At 44.0% G+C, this 27408-nt stretch overlaps 1 protein-coding gene across 6 annotated transcripts in view; it reads right to left on the reverse strand.

Moving 5' to 3' along the window:
- Window positions 1-11321: 11321 nt before the first annotated feature.
- The window catches only part of Slc35d2 (solute carrier family 35 member D2), a 49453-nt gene continuing 33366 nt past the window's right edge, over window positions 11322-27408 (reverse strand). For all 6 annotated transcript variants that reach the window (XM_046462711.2, XM_046462709.2, XM_046462713.2 and 3 more), the window contains 4 exons: window positions 25165-25232; window positions 13808-13886; window positions 12755-12837; window positions 11322-11929 (listed from right to left, as the gene is read on the reverse strand). In XM_046462711.2, coding sequence (XP_046318667.1) covers window positions 11779-11929; window positions 12755-12837; window positions 13808-13886; window positions 25165-25232 — 381 coding nt within the window. In that variant the 3' untranslated portion in view covers window positions 11322-11778. The remainder of the gene's footprint in view (window positions 11930-12754; window positions 12838-13807; window positions 13887-25164; window positions 25233-27408) is intronic.

Raw genomic sequence — 27408 nt, forward strand, 5'->3', positions numbered from 1 at the left:
TCATGGAAGTACATTAGGGAAAATGGATTGGAGAAAAGCAAATGAGACCATCGTTCAGCTTGCCCCTGGATTATATGGTTCGTTCAGATCTGTAGTCAACAATTATGTCTTGAACACTCCCTATTTACCAGGTCTTCTACTCAATTTAGATTTTTTTTAGACATGGTTCACAGACATAAATTCCACTTTAAGAATCACAGTTTTACTGGGAATGTGGCTCAGTGGTAGAGTGCTTGCCTGGCATGTGTAAGGCACTGGGTTCAATTCCAAGCACTACTTTTTAAAAAAAAATTTAGCCAGCATGGGGGGACACAGCTGCAATCCCAGCAGCTCAGGAGGCTGAGGCAGGAGAATCACAAGTTCAAAGCCAGCCTCAGCAACTTAGCAACATCCTGTCTCCAAATAAATAAAAAAAAAATAAAATGAAAAGGGCTAAGGATGTGGCTCAGTGGTTAAAGCACCCCTGGGTTCAAGCATCCCTGGTTAAAGCACCCCTGGGCTCAATCCCTGGTACCCAAAAAGTAAATGAGTAAACATTAGTTTTAAACCATTTTCAAAAGAAATCAGGGGCTGGGGCTGCAGCTCAGTGGCAGAGCTCTTGCCTAGCACATGTGAGGCACTGGGTTCCATCCTCAGCAGCACATAAAAATAAACAAATAAAATAAAGGCATGCTGCCCATCTACAACTACAAATTAAAAAAAAATCAGTGTCTTCTATGCCAGACTTGGTAAGAAGCCAATTAGTAACAAGACTTTATGTAGCAAGGGCAGCTCACCTTCCCCTCTCTCTTCCTTCAGGGTGATTCATTCTTATTCATGTTGAAAATGCTCATTAACTAAGGCTTGCAGGCTGAGGAAGACGGTGTCGTGGTTACCTGCAGAGGTCTGTTCCCCCACTCCCCACCCACTGCTGTTCACACCCACCAAGGAACAACTTGGTCAGGAGGCTGCAGACCACCCCTGGAACCAGAGGCGACTCCCTGAATGAGAACCACCTAGCCGGCTGCACTGTGAAATCCCTGGAGAAGGTGTCTGCCCCTCTGTAGGTGTCACCAACCCAGTTTGTGGTTCCAGAACAAAGTCTTTTGCTTATTATTTCAGTACTAAAGAATAATAGTAATCATAATTTTGCTACTGCGAATCATGCTGTTGTAGACGCGGAATGCATGCATTGCTATAGCATGCTGACTTTGATTCTTTTGGATAAATGTTAAGAAGTGGTACAGCAGGCTCATATGGTAGTTCCCTTGCTAGTCTTTTGAGAAGTCTGTACTCGGTGGTGATTCTACTAATTTACAATCCTGCCAACAGTGTAAACGTGTTTCTTCTTTCCTTACATCCTCACCGGCATTTAGTATTTTTTTGTATTTTTAATGACTGCTATTCTGACTGGGGTGAGATCAAATCTCACCGTAGTTTTGATTTGCATTTCCCTGATTATTAAAGATGTTGAACATTTTTTCATACATTTGTTGGCCATTTGTATCTCTTCTTCTGCGAAATGTCTATCTAGTTCGCTTGCCCATTTATGAACTGGGTTATTTGGGTTTTGGGTATTAGGCTTTTTGTGTTCTTTACATAAAACCTCTGTCAGGGGACTAGCTGGCAAAGAGCTTCTCCCACGTTTTCCTGATTTCTTTTTCAGCAGATTTATTATTGGTGCACAAGAGAGCCATTGATTTTTGTATTCTGCGACTTTGCTAGATTTGCTAAGTCAGTTCTAGACATCTTCTGATTCAATTTTTTGTGTTTTTTAAAAATCTTCCAAGTATGGGATCATAACATCTGAAAATAGAGATGACGTGACTCTTTGTATCCCTTTTATCTCCTTCTCTTGCCTAATTGGTCTGGCTAAAATTTCAAGTAGTGTATTGACGAGGCACAGTGAGTGTAGAATCTTGTCTTGTTCCAAATTTTAAAGCAAATGCTTTCACTATGATGTTGGCCTTGGGTTTGTCATACAGAACCTTAAGGAAGTTGAGATACTCTCTTTCTATCCCTAATCTCTTCAGTGTTTTTAAGATGAAATGGTGTTGAATTTTTCAGAGGTTCTTTCTGCGTCTATTGAGACCATGATGATTCTGTCTTTAATTCTACTTATGTGATGAATCAGGTTTATTGATTTGCATATGTTGAACCATCCTTGAATTCCTGGAATGAAACCAATTTGAACATGAGGTACAATCTTCTTAATGTGTTTTGGGGTAAGAATTGATAATATTTTATTAGGGATTTCCGCATTTATGTCCATTAGAGATATTGGCCTGTAATTTTATTTCCTTAATGAGTCTTTATCTGGTTTTGATATTCAAGATGCTGGCTTCATAGAGTGAACTGAGCAATGTTCCCTCACTTTCTATTCTGTGGAATAATTTGGTAAGCTTTGGAATTAGTTCCTCTCTTAAAGTCTGATAGAATTGGCTTGGAATTCATCTGGTCCTTTTCTTTGTTGTTATTACTGCTTCCATCTCATTGCTTATTATCAGTCCATTCTCTATATCCTCTTGATTCGATTTTGGTAGATTGTATGTATCTACAAATTATCCATTTCTCTTAAATTTTCCAAGTTATTGAAATATGTTTAAAGTAGTCCCCAATGACCCTCTGGGTTTCAGAGATGTCATTGAAGATATCTCCTTTTTCATTTCTAATTTTACTAATTTGTCTAGGGTCAGTGACCATAGATGGAACATCCCTGGGCTCCTGTGTCACACATGTCCACCAATGCCACCAAGCTGAATCTTACCTTGAACCCACAGCCCACCAAGACCAGCACAACACTGAGGTAGTGAAACCAGAGTTTGAGATGAAACTAGACTCTACTTCTGTTGGTGGGTGGGCTCTGTATGAGCTGCAGGCCTCTGCAGCCGAGGAAGCCTACTGTAGTGTGAGCCACTAACGAAGGCAGGGGATGCCAGCCAGTGTCAGCTCTGAGGGTCGCAGCTGGCAAACCTTTGAGTGGCATGTTGCAGCTCCTAATGGCAGGCTGTGCCCCCCAGGCCTGCAGCAGACTCCAGAAGCTCACCACCAGTTTCCTCCCAGGTTCTTGTTTCATGAATACGAAAATGGAAATAGACAGATGAGGATGAGTGAGTGTAGGAGTAGGATTTATTCAAGTGTGAATAGAAACAGAACTTCCACAGGGCAAGAGGGGACCCAAGAGGCGTTCCCGTTTCAGTGTCTAGTCTAGGGGTTCATACAGTACTTGTGTCAACACTATTGGTTGAGATTTATGCTAATCAGGATTTGGAAAAGCACTAATGCAATTGGTCAACGCTTGAGTCTGAACTTCCATTCGGGTCTGCCCTGTTTCCATTTTCTCGTGCTCACCTGCAATCCCAGCTTCCCAGGGGTTGAGACTGGCAGATGGTGGATGCTCAGAGGTTCAGAGTGAAGGCACTGTGTGGACAGTGTTCATATCGGGCCCAGGATGGGCTGCCACAATGTGCCTCAGGCCCATGCCAGCCTGGTGGACTCCGCATGACCAGGGCATGCTCCAGCCCACCAGGGCCACTGCTCCACCCCTTTGGGACAAGAGCTTTTGTGGACTGCCCATCACGGAAGTGGACTCACAGCCCAAGCTGCTACAACCAGCCACACATGGCACTAGCTAGACTAGAAGTCCAATAGAACGGGCTTCATCTGGCACTGGAGCTATCCCAGAGACTCCTCTGCAGCCAGGTCTAGAGAGGGGGCTCTGGGGCCTGCCCAGTATTGGGTGTCACCAACCCAGATTTAGGTTCCAGAACAAAGTCTTTTGCTTACTATTTCTTCCTACCCCAGCAAATAAGGTCTTATGCCACACTGTGTTGCCTAAGGTCAGGGCAGTGCTGGTGAAGGCAGACCCTTGGCCACCAAGGCTGACACTAAGTTGGCCGTGCTGAATGTTCACAGCCACAGGGACTTGCGTGGTCTTGGGGTAGGCCAGGGCCTTCAGCGGGCAGTGATGCAGGCCCAGATGAGGCCATCCCACTGGAGTGCAGGTCTCTCTCTGGCACGCAGCAGTTCTAGGACCCTGTCTGTATGCACTGGCCTGGCAGCAGCTGTACTGCCCAAGGCCAAGGGTGGGGGGGGGGTGGAGATAGTCCCTTGGCTGATGATCATAAGCAGGGTTATGCCCGAGTCTCAGAGCTGCAGGGGCCTGCACAGTCCCAGGAGCAGGACGGGTGTGCCTCAGGCCCACTCCAAGATTGGCACGGATGTGGCCCAAACTAGAGTCTGTCTCACTGATGCACAATCTCTACCTGATGCTGGATGGGCTCTAGGCTCCATCAGTGGGCTCTGGCCTGTGTGGGGGCCTTCAGCTTCTCCTGGTTGCTGGTCTCACTGCAGTGGGTCTGGCATTGAGCTCCTAGACAAAACCCTATGCTAACTCTCATGCCGCCCCGTGGGTGGAGTCTGGCTCCCCACTCTGCTACACCATGTCAGAGCAGAGGGATGGACATAGTCAGCACCTGGCCTAGCCGAGTTCCAGTGACTGGGTCCACAGGTATTGATTGGCCTGGAGGTAGGGGGTGTGGGCTTTGCCCAGCCCTGGGTTTCATCATCCTGGGCCTGGAACGAGGTTTCAACCTTGAGACCTGGACTTCATTCGGTATGTCCCTACCAAGGGAGAGGGCGCTCCCTCCATTCTGGTCTGTTGGGAATTTGGGAAGGGATGACATGGCAGTTCTTCCTTCCTGCGTTCTTCAATGTGTCATTTTGTTTTGTAATAGAAAAGAAAAAAAAATAAGCAGGCACTTTGGTCTCTCACCTGATTTCCTTGGCTCTTGTGAAGGTGTTTTGGTGGATGAATAGAAGCCCAACTTGGTGTGTCTGTGGGGAACCATCGTCAGAGGATCTTAGCTGCCATCTTGCTTCTGAGCTGAGACCGTCTTCATCCAGTCTGAGAAGTATCTGCCCATGTTTCTTTGGAATTTATTCTGCCTGTTTCTCTTTTTTCCTCTCCGGGTTGTGCTTTCTTTGTTCATCTTTCTTCATTGTCTTGGTTCTTGGGATTGTAATTACTGATTTCTCTTGGAGTTCCCTGATCCCCTCTTCTGGGAGTTAACATCTACGGTTGAGCCTCTCTAATAAGTGTTTGATTTTGGTTCTGCCTTTTCCAACTCCAGAATATCCTCTGGGTTCTTTTTAATACTTCCTCTTGATTTGACTTCTTTAATCCTGTGTCCTTCGGTCCTTTGAACCTATTTACAATGACTACTTTGAAGTCTTGTCTGTTAAATATGATATCTGGTCCTTCTCAAATACTAGGTCTGTTGCCTCCTTTTATGTCACACTTTTATGACCCACGCTGTTTCTTTGAATGTCTTGTAATTTTTTTTTGAAAAATTGCCATCTTAGATAATATGGCAACTCCGGACCCGGGTTCTCCTCCCTGCTCCCAGGGGCTCGCCTCTGTCGCTTGTGGTTTATGTCCTAGCTGGGTCCTGGGCTGCGCACATGCAGTCTGGCTCTCCTTTGGTGTCGTCCCTCTGAGGGTGAGTCCTCTGGAGGCACATGTTCACCCCACGGTGTCTGGGTTTCACGGGGCTTGGATTGTCAGTGTCCCTGATTTTCATTTGAAGTTGTCCCATCCCCTTGGGCTCCGGTTGGCAGTGCCTGTGCCCTTGGGTTTGACAGTGCTCTGAGGCTCAAATGGCTCCCCAGCCTGATCAGGTCCAGTTAAGTTCTGAGGGGGTCATTTCTGAGGCCAGCTTTGGAAGATGTCATCTTAGCTATAGCTTTTCCAGGTTCTTCCCAGCAAACTAGTTGGCCTATGATTTAGCTTGTTGCTCTTAATTGAGAAGATGGTTGCTTTCAAGAGTTTTTATATGTCTGTTTCAATTGAAGTCCCCCACTCCTCCCTTCTCGTGTGCGTTGTGGAGAACTGAGACACCGGAGGCGGGGGAGCCCTCCAGGCAGCCCCCTCCCTTCTGATACCAGCTGTGAGTCTGAGCAGCTCCCCAAACCAGCCTGTTTGGATCCTTTGCTAGGAAGACTCACAGACCCCACAGGGAGCTGCTGCATTTGTGGACACAGTTGACAGAAAGGACACAGATTAAAATCAGCCAAGGGAAGAAAAGCTCAGGGCAGACTCTGGGTAAGGACCAGATGTGAAGCCAGCACCACGTGACAATGTACCTAGAGAATACCAGCCTGGGGACCCCCTGAGCCTCCATGTGCAGGGTGCTTTGGGGACTTCAGTATATAGGCCCACGTGGGTGCCCTCAGTATCCTGCACCCCCAGACATCACCTGAACCCCCTCCCTGAACCGCATTGCTGGTGGTTAGCCCCGACTCAGATATGACCACCCTCCATCCAAAATCACATTTCTAGACCATTCAAGGTGACCCAAGTCCCCAGGTAAATAGAAACCCTATTAGGCATGATAGTCCAAGACACTGAGGTCAAAGGTCAGACAAATTCTGGAGCAAGATTAGGTTCTGCACAGACTGCTTCTTCCCCTGGGCAAACTCTGACCTCTCCTCCATGTGGGTGAGGGCTTGGTAAAGGAGATGAGAAATTTAGAGGAGATGAGAAAGTCTGATGGCCTGACCCTCCAAATCAGATAAGGTGACCCTTGACTGGAAGCCAAGAACAGAATAAGCCCTTTCTTCACGGCCACACTCACCTGGAGTGGAACATGCCCCGGACTGAGCTGCAGGACCTTTGGAGAGACAGGGAACTGGTCAAGTCTCAATGCCATAGATTCAGACTGTTCTTACCAGGTTTCATTTGGTGTTCTTGAATCAATGTCTCTTCATTCGCCTTATGGTCTTACAATTTCAAGAAACTTTAAGTGCCTTTTAAAATAGTCTTTACCAGGCTGGTGTTGTGGCTCAGCGGTAGAGCACTCACCTGGTACATGCAAGGCCCTGGGTTCGATCCTCAGCACCACATAAAAATAAATAAAATGAAGGTATAAAAAAATTAGTTTTCACCAGCTTTATTTATGTATTTCACTGTAAAGATCTCTTCACACTGCCATTCGACCTTTCCCTAGGCTTTTTTTTTTTCGGGGGGGATGGGGTACTGAGGATTGAACCCAGGGGCACTTAACCCCTGACCCAACATGTTAATCTGGAATTTTCTTTATCCATCTAAGGCAGCCAGTAACCACAATGGTAGCTTACTGATGGCTTCTTTCTTTGAATAATGTTTTCAAAATTCATTAAATAAAGTATACAGAATTATAAAGGAAACAAATTACCCCCAAAAGTTGTCACAATATTTCTTAAAGTTCTCATACTAAAAATATGCTGGGTTTTTTGTTGTTGCTGGTTTTGCTTCTTGTGGGGCTGGGAATCAAACCCAGGGCCTCCTGCATGCTAGGCAAGGACTTGACCACTGAGCTAAGCTCCCTTCTTTCCCAAATTTTATTTTGAGAAAGGGTCTTACCAAGTTGACACATTGGTCTCAAATCTGTGTTCCCCCTGTCTCAGCCTCTCAAGTGACTGGGGTGACAGGTGCACACCAAAAGCAAAAATATGCTTCTTTATAAACATGTTAAATGACAAAAAGTAATGGGAGTCTAATAACTACCAGGAGGGTATAAATGGCTTGTTTGTTAAAAAACAAATAAAACTATAACTTGACATAAAAATGTCTTGAATTCTATTTGGTAATAAAGTCACAAGCACTTCTATTACTCCTATGGGGTTGCTACATTCAAATGAGAAGAAATGCTACATTTTGGTTAAAGGAGGGGAAAATCAAGATGTGTTCTTTCCCCACTAAATTCTACCCATGGAATCCCAAGTTAAGACCCTCTACTGCTAAAGTACAGTCTGGACAAACAGCTTGGGACAGAGCACCCTCCTACCACCTGGGCTCAGGTGCAGATGCCAATTCGGTGAGTGAGCCGGGAGTCTGTGTTCTCAGGGAGCCTCCAGTTCACGGTGCTGCTGTTGTGGAAGAATCCTCAAGGGAGGCAAAAGACTTTCACTGGGTGGAGGCGAGGGCCAGAGTGCACAGAGGCCGCCTTTCCTGACCCTTTGCTATAGTTTGGATAAGTGTGCCCAAAGGCCCATGGGTTGAAAGCCTGGTCACCAGCCTGTGGTGCTCTGGGAGGTGGGGAACCTTTAGGAGGTGGGGCCTAGGGGGAGGAAGTTAGGTCTTGGGGATGTGTCCTTGAAGGGGATACTGGGCCCCTTTAGCCCCTTCCTGTCTCTTTGCTCACCAGCTACCATGAGGTGAGCAGCTTTGCTCCACTCTCTACTCTCCTCCATGATGTTCTGCCCAGCCACAGGCCAGAAGGCAACAGAACCAAGCAACCATGAAACCATGAGCCAAAATAAACCCTTCCTCTTTGTAAACTGTTTATCTCAGGTGTTTTGTCACAGTAATGGAAAGCTGACTAGCATACCCTTAAAACCTCCAGGAATGGCTCAGGGCTTCCTGGCTGAATGCTTTCCTTTTCTATATGCTTTAGTATCTGACAACAGAAGGAGAACTTAGATAGAGGTTCTGAGCTCCTGGGCACCCTGGTTACTAAAAGCTACCACAAAGCAGCAGCTGACAATCAGGTAAGTTTCTGACCCTTGGCAAGTTCCAGCACCCAGAATGTATGTGCAGATACCCATGTCCATCCACGGGACACAAAGACTCACAGCCCAGACAACTGACTGTGAAAGTGGAAATGACAATTCAAAACAAAATACGCAACTGAAGACTTAGAAATTATTGACAAAATTACCTTTGCTATTTTCCGTAAGGTACTGAAAATATATTTAAAATGACTCTTCTGTTTTTTCAGCGACCTTGGTTGTCTAAAAGCTCCAGAGCCCTGAACTTGAGATATAGTCATAGAAAAAAATTAAAACAGCAGAGGAAAGTCCAAGTCAACAGAAGGTGTTATTAGCAATACAATAGCCAGCAGTACACAAAATATCAAGGAAATTAGTTTTCTTTGTCCCATCTAAGAGCTGTTTTTATGTTTTAGGTAAGAAAAAAAATTTTTTTTCAGAGACATAGGTCACTGGGCAACATTTCTTCTTCAGCCTCCTGAGGCTCACAGATCTCTTCTAGAACCACCTCTCAGCATCCAACAAACTTTAATTCAAAAGCTCCCTTCAACCCCACCTCTTGGAAACCTGGTTCTTTAAGATATAGGGGGAAAAAAAAATCTCGATTTTCAACCCAGCTGCGGAGCTGCTGTGCTGCTCTTAGGGTGCCCCCTACTGGCCACATGTGGAAGGAGGCGGCAAAGCCACTAGACCATCTCCTTCCAAGGGGAAAGACTGGGAGTGACATGGGCCAAGTCGTGTTGCTGTATGGGAGCAGGTATGAATGTGTCACAGCAAATCCCACCACGATGAACAAGTGCAATGCACCAGTAAAAACAATATGAAAAAAATTCCAAGAATAAAAATTAGAGGGCTGGGATTGTGGCTCAGTGGTAGAGCGCTCGCCTGGCATGCATGAGGCACTGGGTTCAATCCTCAGCACCACATAAGTGTAAAATAAAGATATTGTGTCCACCCAAAACTAAAAAATAAATATTTTAAAAGAAATTAGAGGTAAAATACTCCCTCCCCTCCCCCCTCTCTCTCTCTCTCTCTCTCTCTCTCTCTCTCTCACGCAATAAGGCAAAAGTTGACGTTTCTTTGTTTTTTCTCAACATTTTTGGTCTCTGTTGATGAAACAAAAGGCAGTAATGTCAACAGTTGGGAAGCCCCAAAGTCATGCTCTAAACACCTTTTAAAAGTAAACAGAAAGAATAAAGGACTCCTACAACTCAACAGCAACCAAACAGCATGATTAAGAAATGAGCACAGGACTTGAACCGACATTTCTCTTAAGATCACAGTGGCCAGAAAACATGTGAAAAAAAAAAGTTCCACATCACTGGTGAATCAGGGAATTGCAAATCAAAAACAGGCATCTTTCCTCTTAGGATCATCATAACCAAAACCCAACAAGACGAAACATGAAACAGAAAATACCTCATTATCAAGGATGTGAAGAAGTCAGAGCCTCACGGGTGAGAGTATAGAGGGGTCAGTCCAGGGCTGCAGCAATGTGGGAGAGCACTCGCCTCCCACCTATGGGGCCCTGGGTTCGATCCCCAGCACATTAAAAATAAATAGCTGGGGTTGTGGCTCAGTGGTAGAGCACTCACCTAGAACACACGAGGCCTGGGTTCGATCCTCAGCACCATATAAAAATAAATAAATAAAGTTATTGTGTCCAACTACAACTAAAAATATTTTTTAAAAGGTAAATAAGTAACAAAGTGGTGTAGACATGAAGGAAAGCAGCTCAGTGTCAGTTTCTCCTCCCCCCTCCCAAAATTAATTAGTATTAGTTACATTTATGTTGCTGTGCCACCAGTTTCCAGAACTTCTTCATTTTGCACAAGGGAAACCCTACACCTGTCAAACAACTCCCCACTTCCCTTCCCTCTGCTCTGGCAACCTGCCAGAGCAGGTTGTCTACGGTGTGTCTCTGGGAATTTGACTGCTTTAGACAGCTTATCTCACTTAGCGAAATATCCTCGAGGTTCATCCATGGGGGAGCACCTGTCAGAATTCCCTTCCTCTTTAAGATGGAATGGACCGTACCTGCAGACTGCGTTCTGCACAGCCATTCGCCTGTTGATGGACACTTGGTTTGCTTCCACGTTTTGGCTCTTGTAATACTGCTGTGAGCCCAGCTGTAGGGACACCTCATCGATACCTTAGTGCTTTCATGGCCAAAGGCCCAGAAGTGGACTGGCTGGATCACCTCCCCTAAGAGTCTACTACCCTCCAACTGCTACACTCCACTTCCCTCTCCCCGTGAGGGGGAACTGAACTGGAACCACCTGGCCCTTGAGGTCCATGCCCTGTGGGGCTGCCACACACATGAGCATTAGTAAGTGTGCATGCATTTCTCCTGTTGCTGTATTTCCAGATCATTTGGGGCAACGACACAAACCTTTAGAGAGGGAGGGAGAAAGTCTCCTGTCCCCACACCTGCATCACTACGATAGGGACAGCCCGTTTCCTGATGGTGAGGGTAAAGGTGACACTATCCATTCAGGTGCCTTCCCATACTCCAGCTGTCTGGGTGGTAGGGGAGCCTGGGAGGAGATACCCCTTTGCTTAAAGCCCACCTGGTCCGAATTTCAAAGTCCCTTGAACAAACCTGGAGGGGGATGTGAAGAAGCAGGCAGAAAAGCCGCTTCCATGCTGACAGACCAGACCCTGAGCCTGTTTCCCCACTGAGTAACTCTGTCATTTTTCCAAATGTGCATCCTAAAAGGAGGCCCCCATTGTCCCTTTCAAGATAGAGTCTTCTACATGGTGAGAAACCGACGGTTTTCTGTCTACAATAATATCACAGCAGGACACATACATAGAAAATGGCTTTTTATTTTATTTTGATAAGAAGGAAAAGACCCCAGCATAGCTTCAATCAAAGCTAACAATTTTCCTGGTAGAACATTGGGTAGTTTTATTAAAGTAGATTTGCTTAAACTAAGAGAAAAAAAAGGTCTCACTGACCCTTGAAATTAAGGCAAAGGTGCTGGTAAGAAAAGTCACCACTGAGTGTCGCCCTCCCGCCCTCTAAGAGCCCAGGGCAGGGAAGGGCAGCCGACCCCCGCTGGGGAGCGCTGGTGTCCCTGCACAAGTCTCACTGGCCAGTCTGAACAGCCCCGCTGCCAGTTGCTCAGGTTCTGTGCAGGAGCCCCGGGGGGCTCAAGGCGCAGTGCGTTGAGGTAGCTGTCTTTGCGTTTTGCAGACGTTCCTGTGGGTGCTCTTTGACCACGGGGTGAATGTCCCCCGTAGGAAACTTCTGGTTTCGTTGCCCTGCTAGGAATGCCCTCCCTGTGCCCCCAGTCTGCATTCTGCCCCAGACTCTAAGGCTTCAAATCCAGGGGGGGTGTTTTCTTCATCCACGGGCTGTTTAGGTTTCAACTGGCTGCTGAGTGTCAAGAAGGAGTACCTCAGGCCACCTGCCATGCTGGAGGAGAAACAGTGAGAATAAAAAGCTGAGAATTCCATGGTGCTGCACCAGCGGTCACTGACACTCTTATAAATAGAGTGAGCTTAATTCGGAGGTCTTTACTCAGATCTGGGGGGCGAGGGGGGGCTTCCTTGAGTTTGTGGATTCCTTGATGAGATTTTCTCCTCTTATTTACAAATCTTTGGTAGCAGGGAGTGGGGGGTTGGGGTCTGATCTGACAGAGAACATCAGAAACAAAATAAATGGTTTTTTAATAAATAAACTACATTCCCCTGCGTTCCATTATCCTAAGCCAACAGCCCCCGTGCCTGGCCCAAAATACCTTTCAAAAGGCAGCTAGTAAATTCTCACAGCATCTTTTAAAGTACAACACGTTGAAGGCACAAGTTCATGAAGCCACTGGGCAGGAGGAAGACAGGTAACTTTAGGGGACGTCTCTTTGAGGAAGATACGTGAATCAAATTCAGATCCTGGCCAGGTGAATTTTTATGACATATGTCCCCGTGAATCCACACAAGGGATTAAGTCATAAAAATAGAGGAACTGGGGCTATAGCTCAGTGGCAGAGCATTTGTCTGCCTTGAAGGAGGTTCTGGGTCTGATCAGTAGAAGAGAGAGACAGAGAGAGAGAGAGAGAGAGAAGAAGGAAAAAGAAAAACCAGAGAGAAACTGAATGATTCAAGTAAAACTAGTCTAGAAACTGTAATATTGTAATACTTGCTGGCTTAAAATGTAACATCTCTCTTGGATCTTTTGCTTATTACATTCAATCTTTAAAAATGTGATTTTATTGAGATAAGTTCATTTAAAAATATCACTCACCAAATATTTAACCCTATAAAATTTAATAGGGAGAAAATGTAGTCTCCACCAACTAACATTCCAATGTAGGCGACAGACACGTTCTGCAAGAGGAGAGAGAATCTGTCATTCCAAGCAAAGGATGGGGTGGGGGGATACATAGAACAGGAAAAATCTGAAGCTAGGCAGTCTACTTTTCATAGAGTTTTGAAGAGAGTAATTTTTCATGAATATCCAATAAATGAATTAAAAAGCATCACAGGTGGTTTTATAAAGAAATAGAGCACCTGCCTGGCACGCGTGAGGCACTGGGTTCGATTCTCAGCACCACATAAAAATAAAATAAAATAAAGGTATTGTGTCCACCTACAACTAAAAAAATACAAAAAATAAAGTAAAATATGATATAATAACAGAAAACTGAATTATTCTCTGCCCCTGTCTGAAGAGTTGAATTGTATCAGCTTGCCAGATCCCATCTTTTGAGTGATGAATTTTAGTCATATTGAACCTAAAATTGAACAGAGTAGAGGCATCTAATAAATTCCAAGCAGCACTCTGTCCACTGTATGTAGGAGGCCTTGGGAAGCCAACAGCTTCCCAACAACTGCCCCTCACTCCAGGAAGTTGAGTTAATAGAAAATCAAGAACCTGCAGAAGAGAATTCAGAAACTCCAGCCCTGTTCATTCCCGAGTGTGTTCAAATGCACACACACACACACACACACACACAGGCTGATCCACAACTACAACTGAGCACAGACCTGGCTGAAAACCGTCCTTCCCAGGGTCCCGTTCTTAGTAGCCAGTTCTTCCAGAAAACTACACTGTAGCTCACTTAAAATTAATAATTTGTTTTCCTTTCTAAATTAGCAAGTCCTCCCTCTGTTGGATGCATTAGGGGATTAGAGAGAGTGAGACAGGGTCACCCAGACCAGATGCAAATGGCACAAGAAGCCCTTCTCACTAGCCCTCAAAACCAAGCTCAGCTTCCATGTATGGTTTGGACTTAGCCCGGCTCCCCACCCCCACCCCACTCCCCACAGCTGTTCACTGCAAGGCCCCTCCACTCACCTTGATGGCACCAACCACCGCCGTGGTCAGGGCTGAGTTGTAATAGCTGCACAGGACCGTGGAGTACATCAGGAGGAACCTGAGTCAAAGAAAGCAACCGCTGAGCTTGTGCCTGCGCATGCTGGGGGCCACAGGCAGAGAAGGGAAGGACAAGTACCAAGGTCGTACAACCCACGCCCTAAGACACCTCCACCAAAGACATCCGTATCCCAGGAAAATGCCCCAGCTGAGCCTCAGCCACACCTCCTCACCTGGTGTTGTTCTCATGTTCTCCACGCATTTTCCAATAGACTTTCCACAACATGGAGAGGAGATTTTTTTAAACCACCCGAATCTTTCACTTAGTGGCTACGTTACCCCAGTGGTGTGGACCCTCTGGTGGACTCAGAATCACCTGCTGCTCTTTGCACACACACCTCAATGCCCAGCAGAGGCTCCCATTCCACTGGCTTGAGGTGATAGGAAAGTTCCGCAGGTGATTCTCAGGTGTGCAGCCACATAGAGGATGTGGGTGTCAGAAGAGAAAAGCAGCTGAGCGAGTGCTGGCTTTAGGCAAAGAAAATTGGAGTGAACAGATTCCACCTGCCATGGTATTCCTGTGCCCGCTTACCAAAGTTGATTCAAGCACTTACCACTGCCAGTAAGTACTGGCACTTACTTGTCAGTAAAATGACTGCAGAATTGTGACTAAGTGCCAGACAGGAAAACATATACACAGGAAAAAAAAAAAAAAAGAAGGTGGAATCCAGTCAGAGGTAAAGAAGTGAGTTGATTCTTATCAAGTACTGAAGGAAATTAGCCAGGACCTAAGTGGGATGCAAAATTCCACTCACCCACATCACATGGTCAAATGTTGAAGGGATTAATATCGAAACTGGCTGAGTGGCCAGGTGTGGTAGTGCATGACTGTAATCCCAGTGGCTCGGGAGGCTGAGACAGAAGAACTGTGAGTTCAAAGCCAGCCTCAGCAACTTTGAGGCGCTAAGCAACTCAGTGAGACCCTGTCTCTAAAAAAAATACAAAATAGGGCTGGGGATGTGGCTCAGTGGTCAAGTGCCCCTGAGTTCAATACTTGGTACCCAACAAAGAAAATTGGCCAAGTGAAATTGGAAAGGTCCATGGAATGCATAAGATGCGTGGGGTTGTGAAGATAAACCCCAGGCGAAAGGAAAGCTCTTCCTGCCAGTCCTAAGTGCCGGGCTCAGCCTGCTGATGGTCACCAACAGAATCAGCGTCACAGACCTTCAGTGCTAGAACCCCGCTTGACCTGAGTGTGTTTTCTACTAGGAATGGTAGAGGGAAAAATATTCTAGCTAAAGCCCATCAAAATTTACAGGAGGAATAAACCACAAACCTGAAGTCTGTGACCTTCAGAGGAATGTGTACGCTGGATATTAGGTAATTAGAACAAGTGGGCAAGTTCGAGACCTCTGTGGTTTTAATTTGAAATGTGTAACTGATATGAGGCTTGCAGTTTTAATTTGAAAGGAATAAGAGTCTGAGTAAACCTGTATACAGCATTCGAATGTTCGCTTTAAAAGCTGACGGACAGACTGGGGATGTAGCTCGTTGGGAAGAGCGCTGCTTGCCCGGCACACCCCAGTCCCTGGGTTCTGTCCCCAGCAGGACAATAATGAAAAACTGATTGGCCACATTTTCCAAGTTTGCTTTATTAGATTTCAAAGAGCTGCCTAAGTGCATAAAGAAACCTATTAGCTCTGACAGCCAGCCCCAGGGGTTGGGGTAGTCAGGAAAAACCCAGCAGATCACAATTGTAAATGCAGTTTAAAACGTTTAAAATGGTTGGGTTCACTAAGTTGTGAATGGAACGAATTCACAGTAAAATGTCTAGTAGATGTAAATCAGTTAAATTTGAGTTAATAAACCGCGAATCAAATAATGGAAGCTGATGTCTTTACCATTATAGAAAAATTACTAACTTTACGAGCAGTGTATTTAGACGATAAACTTGGAAGATTCAGAAAAACCTATGTTTTAGAATTGTTACAATTTAGTGAATTCAACATTAGTTTAGAAAACTGCAATAATCCTACTCAAGCCTAAAATGAAAAGATTTAAAAAGTCAATGTGGCGTCACCGAGTGCGGATGCACCTTGGCCTTGAAGAAGTTAATCCACAGCGTCAGCCCTGGAGGGTCTCAGAGTCCAGAAAAATAAGAGATGTCCAGTCCAGAGAGGACAGGGCTGGCTGCTTCCTGCAGCCTTCTGAAACTTGAACACAGCCTTCAACCAAGGAAAATCATGAATGCCCTTGTTTTTATCTTGGCTTTAAAATCCCAATTCTAAGGTTCTAATTATGCGACACAGGAGACCAACTGCACCTTAATGAAAGCAACTCGGCGTGCAATCAGAACCTGTGGATGGGATCTAAGATCCCAGTACCCATCTACCAGGAGTGTGGGTGGCTAGAGGAAGGGGATCCCTCTCTGACAGCTGTCTTAGTGACAGAAGACTTCCAGCCAGACAGGCTGCATTTCACATTATGGCCACTAGATGTCCCCAGAGAGGGAGGCTATACACCACTAGGATCAAAGTAGAACATAGAAATTATTTTTAAAGAAACTATTTCTATATACAAGTAAGTACCTGCAGGGCACATTGGATAAGACCAAGGCTTTGGACTAAAAGAGCCTCTGTTAACTCCACACAAAAGAAACTACACCACTTGTAACATCAAAAACATCAACCTCCATGTGTCAGCAGTTTTGATTTTTGGACTAACAAAATGCAAAGATATTTTAAAACACTGCTGAATTCTAATTTTTTTCAACTTTAAAACATAATATTATCTGTGTACATTTGAAGAATAATGGCACATTATTATGCACAGTTTTTCTGGTAATAACTGCCAGGTGAGTGTTGTGGCTTATGGGGCCCCCAGGAGTAGGGTGCCCAGGTGGAAACCCAAAGGCTTCTTCCTGCTTCTAAAAGTGACCTAAAAAATAACTGATTTACCCGAGGTTAATCTGGCCCAACCACGCCAGTCACAAACAACTCACATGACCTGGCTTACTGTTACTGGTTACCTTTCATGCACCAGCACACCCAGAAATTCCACGCAAATGTTCAGATAATAAAAGATCACTTCTACACGCCTCCTACCAACCTGGGATGATTTTCATCCCAGGTTTCAGGTGCAGAGCTCCCTCCTCAGCGTTGGCCACGGGCACTAGACTCTGTCTTCCCAGGGCAGGCCATCTAATCTCCCCCACACTTTCTTGTCCTGGAGATGGCCACCAAGGCCCTGCCCCATGTCCAGGAGGAAGGCGGGCTGCACAGGGGCCAAGAGGAGCCTGCACCTTGCTGGGTTTCCTAGCTGCCCTATCAGCACTGGATTCTGCCCTCTGCCCAGGCCCATTTCTATAGGGTTCCCGATGTCCACAAATGAAGTCACGGTAAGAATCCAAAAGGACAGGAGTCACAGGGCTTCTGCACAGCGGAGCTCATGGAGGCTCACAGAAGGAGACCAAGAACAGACTCGCCCACCTGGCCACACCCCAGCTGCACAGCGATGGGTGGGAGCTCCTGCTCTGGGGGCCCTTCCAGACCTCACCTGTGTGTCCATCTAGTCTGTCCAGTTGTTCATTTGCATCCTTTAAAATAAGCTGGTCAGTATGCAGAGTTTCCCTGAATTCTGGGAGACATTCTAGTAAATTCCTCAAACTCCAGGAGGGGGTGGTGAGAACCCCAATTTTAGCCAGTTGGAAGGCCTGGGCTTGCCGCTGGTTCGGAAGTGGGAGAGATCTTGGGGACGCAGCCTTCAACTTGTCAGAACTGAAGTGAATCAGGGGACACCGGCTGGGGTCCACTGCAGAATCGATGGCTTACTTGCTGGTGAGGAGACACTCCCACACCCTAAGAGGTCACAGGCGTGACCTGTGTTGTGAGGGAACAGTGGGAGGAGCTCAGTGTGAGTCTGTTTTTTCCACCCAGGACCAAGGCACATTTTCTGTTTTAATTCTAGATTTCAAAGAATTTCGAGTAATCCTGCTTCCTCGTCTCTGGGAAGAGCTGCATCCAACCCAGGACCTTGTCACATGCCAGATGCACAAGGTCATGGGGTACACATGAAGCATCTTTCTGAAGCTCAAACCTTCCACTAACATCTTCCCAGACATGAGATGGAAACATTCACACCCATGATGGGTTCCCTTAGCCCCCTGACAGGGAAACCAGCAGGATCCAACTTTCTCCTGTTCCTACCTCTTCAGAAGAATGAGTTGAAAATACAGAAATAGGGCATTTGGGGGGCTGTGAATAGGCAAAATTTGATACTTTGGGGTTTCAATTAAGGAATCCATTACTGCTTCAATAGAATCAAAGGGCCTGCCTCTGGGGCAGAAACCAATTAGGATAATCCTCTTGGGACCCAGGGGACAGTGCCAGCCACTGGAAGAAATGAACTGGAAGCTGTAATTTCTCAGCAAGATTAAAAAGACCTGCAGAGCTAGCTTCTCAAACATCTAGTCTGTCGACCTAAATCCCATTCTATATTTTACCTTAGCACTAAAACATCTTGCCTCCTATAATCCAGTTCACCTTCCTGAAGTAGCTTCACTCCAGGTAACTCCATATGCTATACTTACAAACCCCTGGTGGCACAGAGTGCTGTTTCCTAATACTGAGTCCTCTGCCTGATCACAGAGTGCTGTTTCCTAATACTGAGTCCTCTACCTGATCACAGAGTGCTGTTTCCTAATACTGAGTCCTCTGCCTGATCACATAGAGTGCTGTTTCCTAATACTGAGTCCCCTGCCTGATCACATAGAGTGCTGTTTCCTAATACTGAGTCCTCTGCCTGATCACATAGAGTGCTGTTTCCTAATACTGAGTCCTCTGCCTGATCACATAGAGTGCTGTTTCCTAATACTGAATCCCCTGCCACAAATTGAAAGGAAATCAAACATCCATCCTTCTACCATTTCAGCAACTTCTTAGAATACTTTTTTAAAGAGTGTAATAATTTCTTAATTATATTTTCGACTGAGAACAGAGGTTTGGTTATTGAAGAAGGCAAGTTTGACATGCAAACTTCAAAGCAGTGAGACGAACCCAGACACTGAGCCCGGCTCTCGGGAGTCCCACACTGGACATGCCTGTGACTAACCCTGAGATGCCCGCTGAGCATCCATCAGGAAAGAAAGGACTGCCCATGCCCAGGGCCAGTCCCCAAACACAAGGATGTGGTCAAAGCTTGCAATGGCTTCCAGGGCTTTGGAAAGGCAGGTACTCAGCCCACGGGGGTGTCCTCTGAGAATCCGCCAGGCCAGAATCAAAGCTTCCTTCCACAGCACCTCCAGAGTTAAAAGGTAACCATGAGAGGTAAAGTGTACATAAAAGAAGAAAAACGTTTGAAACCACGGGCTGTATATAGGGAGAGCCAAATCTGCCTGGCTGAAGAGGACACCAGGCTGCCTCCAAGAACAGATGATCTAGCTCAGGAGGCTGAGGCAGGAGGATTGCAAGCTCAAAGCCAGCTTTAGCAACTTAGTGAGGCCCTAAGCAACTCAGGAAGACCCTCTCTCTAAATAAAATATATAAAGGGCTGGGGATGTGTCTCAATGGTTAAGCACCCCTGCGGCTCAATCCCAGTACAAAAAAAGAAAAAAGAAAAAAAGCATTTCTTATTGCACATATTCTCTGTGTTTAGCATGTTCTCTTTACTATTAAATCACTCAATTCATATAACTTCATTCCTATAAATCAGTTACTTTAGCTCATTGTTCCTGTTTTAAAGATAAGACAACTGAGGCTTGGAGAGGTCATATAACTTGCCCAAGAACCCACAGCTCATAATAAGTGGTAAAGCTAGAATTCAAACCCAGGTCATCTGAGTCCACAATTCAGGTGCTTAAGTGTGGGATGGCACCAGGATTTGAGTCTCCCCCTTAAGACCCACTTCAAAAACTGGCATCTCCTTAGTTTTTATCCTTAGAGTTGGGAGGAAGCTAAATTGTTGATTTTATCATGTTCCCTGACTTATTCACAATACCTTTACCTTCGTGACATTCATGGATAATGACAACTGATCATAAGTTGACCAGAGACTACTTGTTTTCTAAGAAGTCCTGTAGTAAACGGGGAGGAAATGCATGGTCTCAGGCACAGACAGAGTCTAGCCCCTGAGGGACAAGCCCTTGATTGACAGCTCATAGCAGGGGCTGCCACCATATTACCACCGAGGTGGCTGACTTCAGAGGGTTTACCTCTTGACTGCTTTCATGCCCTGTGTTAGGGTTTGGATCTGAGGTGTCCCCCAAAGCTCCCGAGTTAGCGCAGGATTTTCAGAGGTGAGATGATTGGATTGTGAGAGCTGGAACCTAATCAGCCCCCGAGTCTGATTGGACTGAGTGGTCACTGTAGGCAGGTGAGGTGTGGCTGGAGGAGGTAGGTCACAGGGGCATGGCCTGGAGGGGTCAGCTTCCCCCCCACCCAGCTTCCTTGATGCCATGAACCGAGCAGAGGTCCTCCTCCACCACCTTCCGCCATGATGTTCTACTTCACCTTGGGTCCAGAGCAATGCACCCCCATGGACTGAACCTCGGAGACCAAAATACATTTCTCCTCCTCTAAGTTGTCCTTGTTGGGTATTTGGTCCCAGCAACGAAAAGCTGATTAACATGCTGTGATTGGATGGTAAAGGGCCAGGCAGACAACAAAAGCAGATTCTTATCACGTTCATGATGAAATGAGAAAGACTGAATCCTCAGCAGGGAAAGAAGCTGGGCTGAGTTTATGTGTATGACTTGGGTTTTTTGGTTTGTCTGTTTGTTTTGTTTTGTTTTTTCATCAAAGAGGAAAAACACAGAGAGGGAGATGGCTTGACAAAGGGTGGCTCACAAATGTGGCTTTTTTTTTCCTCCCTAGGTTAAATGTTCTCCATCAACAACAGGGAAATCTACAAATATTTAACTCAACTGATGCTTCCAGCAATGGCTAAGTACCTAAGGACCTTCCCACTACCGAAAATCAATGTCTGGAAAGGACACATTCTTTAAGATATTGTCGGTCTTGAAAGAGTCACCTCATTATAAAGCAGACAGTAGGAACAAGATGACGACCTTAAGGTGGGGACCTTAAGGTGGGGACCATGGTGGAATAGCTCCATCTGGGACCCGACACCAGGTCCAAACCCAGGTGGGGAGGGCCACAGAGCCAGGCCCTCAAACATAGTGGACTCAGGCGAGTCCAAGGCAACCCCTGGCTACCAGAAGAAGCAAAATCAGCTTGTCCCTGTAGGAAAGTTTCTCTAGTTTCCAATTCCAGGACACAGGACTGATTAAGATAAAGCAATATGCTCACAATTGCAGGTCGCCAAACACAGGAAAGCAAACAACAATGACAGTTACCTAAGAGGAAAACTCATACTGAGTTTCCCAAGAACTGAAGGTATTTATTCTGTGAAGCCAGTATCACACTCATACAAAACCAGACAAGGTCACATCAAGGAAAGAAAAACTACAGACCGATATCCCTGAGGGACTTAGATGCAAAAATTCTTAATAATATGTTAGCAAATTGAGTTCAACAACATATTAAAAGTATATACCATGGCTCAGTTTTATTCCATAGATGCAAGGATGGTTTAATATACACAAATCAATAAATATAACTCATCACATTAACAGAATTCAGGACAAGAATCACTTAGTAATCTCAACAGATGCAGAAAAGGCCTTTGACAAAATTCGAAACCCATTCATAATAAAAACACTGAAGAAACTAGGGATAAAAGGAACCTAGCATAACATCATAAAGACGACATATAGAAAACCCACAGCAAACCTCCTAGTAAATGGGAGAACACTGAAAGTTTTTCCTTTAAAATCAGGTCAAGACAAGGATGTCCCCCGTTACCACTCCTATTTAACATAGTGCTAGAAATTCTAGCCCCAGCAGTTAGGCAAGACAAGGGAATAAAAGAGATTTAAAAATGGAAAGTATACCTAGAAGACCCAAAGAACTACACCAAAAGACTGCTAGAAATAACAAACAATTTTGGCAAAGTAGCAGGTTACAAAATCAACATACAAAAATCAATAGCTTTCCTATATACCAGCAATGAATCTGCTGAGAAAGAAAGAAACCAGGAAAACAATTCCATTCACAATAGTCTCAAAACAAAAACAAACAAACAAACAAACAAACAAACAAACAAAACCTAGGAGTAAATCTAACCAAGGAGGTGAATGACCTCTACAATGAAAACTATAAAACAGAGAAAAAATAAATTGAAGAAGACACAGGAAGACGGAAAGCCCTCCCGTGTTTGTGGATAGGCAGAATTAATATTATTAACATGGCCGTATCACCACAGGCAATATGCAAATTCAATATAATTCCCATCAAAATACCAATGACATTCCTCACAGAACTAGAAAAAAATAGTCCTAAAACTCATTTGGAAGAATAAAAGACCCAGAATAGCCAAAGTCATTCTAAACCAAAAAAGCAATGCTGGAGGCATCCCAATCCCTGACTTGAAATTATACTACAGAGCTACAGTAACAAAGACTACATGGTACTGGTCTAAAAACAGAGACTAATGGTGCAGAATAGAAGTTAAGAGATAAACCCAGACACCTACATTCATCTGATCCTTGACAAAGGTGGCAAAAGCATACACTGGAGAACAGACAGCCTTTCTAACAAATGGCACTGGGAAAACTGGTTATTCCCATGGAGATGAATGAAACTAGACCATTATTTCTCACCTTACAGAAAAGTCAGCTCAAAATGAATCAAAGACCTAGAAATCAGATCAGAAACTATGCAACTCCCAGAATAAAATATAGGATCAACATTCCAACATATAGGCACAGGCAACAAATTTCTTAATAGGACCCCTAAAACTCAGGAAATAATGCCAAGTTAATAAGTGGGATGGCATCAAATTAAAAAGCTTCTGTACAGCAAAGGAAACATTAAAAATTGTGAAGAGAGAACATTCAGAATGGGAGAAAATCTTTGCTAGCTACTCTTCTGACAGAAGATTAGTATCTAGAATATATAAAGAAAATTTACACCAAAAAATCAAATAAATTGGCAAATTTAATAGTCACCTATCAAAATAAGAAATACAAATGGCCAACAAATATATGAAAAAGTGTTCAACATCATTAGCAATTAGGGAAATGCAAATCTAAAAACTGCACTGAGATTTCATCTCATATCAGTCAGAATAGCAGTCATCAAAAATATAAATAATAAGAAATGTTGGAGAATATATAAAGAAAGAGAAACACTTTTATACTGTTGGTGAGACTATAAATTAGTACAACCACTGTGGAAATTGGTATGGAGGTTACTCAGAAGGTTAGGAATGGAACCACTATATGAGCCAGCTATACCACTCCTCAGTATGTATCCTGAAGAATTAAAGTAAGCATACATAGCAAGGCATGCATAACCACGTTCAAAGCACCACAATTCACAATAGCCGAACTATGGATCCAGATTAGGTGTCCATCAGTAGATGAATGGTATACATACACAAAGGAGTTTTATTCAACCATAAAGAAAAATAAAATTATGTCATTTGCAGGAACATGGGTAGGACTAGAGACCATTATATTAAGCAAAATAAGTCAAACTCAGAAGGTTAAGGGTCATGTTTTCTCTCATATGCAGAAGCTAAAGAGGAAAAAAAAAGAAAGATGGGGAATGGGCCTCATGATAATCAAAGAAGAAAGAGACCAAGGGGCAGGAGGTGGCGGGGGAGGGGGAAATGCTAGGGAATGATATTGGCCAAATTATATTGTTATATTGTGTTGTGTGTGCATGAACAGCTAAGTAAGAACAAATCCCATCAGTATGTACAACAATAATGCACCAATTAAAAAATGGGGAGGAGAAGACCCAACCCAGAACTCCAGATATTGGAATCATCGAACACAGAATATAAAATAACTATGTGTATAACATTTCAAGAAATAAAAGATATAATCACAAAGATCACTAGTGAAATAATGTTATGAATGAATAGATAAGTTAAGAAAAAAAATCTGTGGCACTTGTATAAATAGAATATAAAACACTTAAAAATTTCAATAACAGGATAAACATTAAATTAGACACAGTTAAAGAGAGAATTAATGAATGGAAGATACACATGAACGCTTCTCATACAACTATACTAGAGATAATTACAGTCAAGTTTGAGAATTAAAATGCTGATCAAAGAAATCATGAATTGTCTTAGTCCATTTACACATAATGAAAAGGGGCATATTTATCTTTTTCCATAGGAAAAAATCTTTTGATGAGTAATCCCTGAGACAGTAATTGAAAGACCCTTTCAATATGGGTTAAGACTTGGGTTCCTGTGTACTAGTGGGGCCCGGCTTACTTCTCTCGAGAGGAAAACTACAGTGCTAGAGAGGGAAATAAGGGGTAGAGCTGATGTTTCCTATTTATTCTTTTGCACTAATTGAATTATTTACTAATAACTTACTTTACTACTCATGCAAAGGAATTTTCCAAGTTTTTAGAAGATCAAAAAGGGCACAAGAGCTCTCAACAGATAAAGACATTTCAATAACAAAACCCTAATTATTGAATGACCCTGCAGCCTGGACATATCTCCTCAGAAACTTCTCTGAGTACTGCAACTACAGCACTAGGGGAAAAGGTTGTCATTGCTATATATTTATGTTAGGAATGAATCTTGGGAAACTAAGGTCATGGTGACAAAGACAAAAACCTGGCACTGAACTCAGATGTCAGCTGACTTTTTTTTCAGATGAACTTTCAAAAATCAATAGGCAATGTCATATTTTGGAGTACAATGTGATATTAGCATCACTTTCAAAGTCGAAACAGTTTCATGCTTGCTTCTGACCTATTGGGCTGAGCTCTCAGTGTCCTGGATCAAGGTCAACCCCTTTGCTGCAGGATCCCTCCTATCCGTAGGGCATTGGTTCCAAGACTCCTGTGGACACCAATATCCACAGATGCTAAGTCCCTTAAGAAAAATGGTGCAACGTTGTTATAAAACCTGTGCCCATCCTTCTGTACTTTAAAATATCTCTAGGTCACTAATAATGCCTAAGACAATGAAACTCAATGTGAATACTTATTAAACTGAATTGCCTAGAAAATAATGACAAAAATTAAAAGTTGGTCAGGCTCAGTATAGATTCAATTCTTTCTGAGTATTTTCTATGCACTTTTCGTTGAATCTGCAAATGCAAAACCTGTGGAAATGGGGAGCAGAATGGACTTTCTAGAGAAATGTAGACAAACCTGGACAAAGGGACTTGGACAGATCAGGAGAGACAATATTTGACTTGTCAAGAGACTACTGACCAATACATCTTCTTATCTATGGTTTCTTACCCCAAAAAACAGGAAAGAAGAAACTGCATGACAAACAGGACATTCTTCCACTGGTTGAACTCAGTAGCCTATTATTAAAAAGAAAAGGAACAAGTGATTAGATTAATGACATTGCAGTTCAAATCTGTTGCTTTGCCCAGACTGTGAGTCTGGGTACAAAACCCATCTTTCCAAAAACAAAATCCAATTTTCAAAGTCCTAGGTCACACAAGTTATGTGACAATGGACAAATTTACTTCCCTCCCCGAATCTCAGGTTCATTGTACAAAATGGGAAATCGGGGGGGGGGAAAAAAACCTTCCTGCACAGGCTGATGTGAAGTTGAAGTGAAGCTGAACTTCGCAGGTGATAAGCTCAAAAAAAATCAGTAACATTGGCAAGGACAGTTCAAGTTCACAGACTGTTTTCAAGAATTTACATCATGGACAAATGAGCTAGTATTTGCTATTTACATAGCAATCAAATAATGGAGGGTGAAGAATATGATAGACAAGTTTAAACAAACCCTGTAGAAATGACAGGTAACAATAAAAAGGAGTATTTTATTTATGATTTTTCTCTTGCCTGCATCCAAAACTGATTTGTTTCCTCCCCTCCCCCTCTCCCTCTCCTTCCCCCCTCCCCCTCCTTCTCCCCCTCCCCCTCTCTCTCCTTCCCCTCTCCCTCCCCCTCCCCCTCCCCCTCCTCCTCCTCCTCCTTCTTTTTGGTAGCAGGTATTGAACCCAGGAGCACTTAACCACTGAGCCACATTCTCAGCCCCTTTCATTTTTAGTTTGAGGCAGGGTCTTGCTAAGTTGCTCAGGACTTCCCAAATTTGCTGAGGCTGGCTTTGAACTTGTGATCCTCCTGCATCAGCCTCCCATGACACTGAGATGCGCCACTGCATCCGGCTCAAAACTGATTTTAAGGCGACTCAAGACCATTTAAGCAATGTGCTCAATAACATGCTTAGATCAAAGTTTTATTCTCTTTCTACTAAGCAATACTTTGCTAGCCAAGTTTTAGCAACTGAATCATTTAAAACTATTTAAATAGGTTTTCAAATTGTTATTCAAATTTTTAAACAATTAAAAGGGAATTCTCTCCTCCAATTCATACAGCCTTGCATACTTTGCTGACATTGATTCATTAGTAATACTCTGCCCCGTCTCCTAACAAAAAGATACACAAACACTCAGAAAGTCAAGGGTCATATGTGGAAGCTAGGTAGGAAAAGGGTAGAAAAGGAGGGATCTCATAAAAATGAAGGGAGACCAGCAGAATGGAGGAAGGGAACCAGAGGAGGAGGGAACAAAGGAGAGAGAAAATACTGGGGACAGAATTAGCCAAGTTACATTGTTGTACTGTGTGCCTGTAGGAATACGTAACAAGGAATCCCGATCATGTTCAATTATAATGCACCATAAAGATGTTTTAATAAAAACAAAAAGAAAAGATAGACATTAAACGTTGATAATTGTTGAAACAGGGGATGGGCCCATGGGGTTTGTTTATTATTCTCTATACGTCTATATGTGCTTCAAAGTTTCCATCATTAAAAGACAAAACTTTTTAATGCATACTTTGGGAGCCTGGGTGTAGCTCAGTGGTAAAGTACGTGCTTAGCATGGGTGAAGTGCTGGGTACATTGACTCTTCACCCAATTTAGTTTTTACAAATTTTAGCTTTGTTTCTTTTTTTTAAAATATTTTTATTAGTTGCTGATGGACCTTTATTTACTTATTTATATGTGATGCTGAGAATCAAACCCTCATACTTGCTAAACAAGTGCTCCACCACTGAGCCCCAGTATTGCTTCCTTAGTTATAACGAGGCTGACTGGGCATGGAGGCACACGCCTTTAATCCCAGCTACTTGGGAGGCTAAGGCAGGAGGATAATAAATTCAAGGCCAGCCTGGGTAACTTAACAAGATCCTGTCTCAAAGGAAAATAAAAATAAGGGACGGGGATGCGGCTCACTGGTAGGGTGCTTGCCTAGCATTCGTGAGGCCCTAGGGTTTGGGGGTTGTTTTTGTTTTGGTAACAGGGATTAAACCCATGAGCCTTAACCACTGAGCAACATCCCCAGCACTTTTTGAATTTTATTTTGAGGCAGGGTCTTACTAAGTTGTTTTAGTACCTAAGTTGCTGAGGCTGGCTTTGAACTTGCAATCCTCCTGAGCTGCTAGGACTAAAGGTGTGCGCCACCAGGCCCGGCTGAGGCCCTGGGTTTGATCTCCGGCATCGCAAAAGTAAGTAAATAA

This window comes from Marmota monax, unplaced genomic scaffold, assembly GCF_021218885.2.
Source record: "Marmota monax isolate L192 unplaced genomic scaffold, Marmota_monax_Labrador192_F-V1.1 WCK01_AAM20220418_F8-fsc00180, whole genome shotgun sequence".
In the NCBI taxonomy this organism is placed as follows: Eukaryota; Metazoa; Chordata; class Mammalia; order Rodentia; family Sciuridae; genus Marmota; species Marmota monax.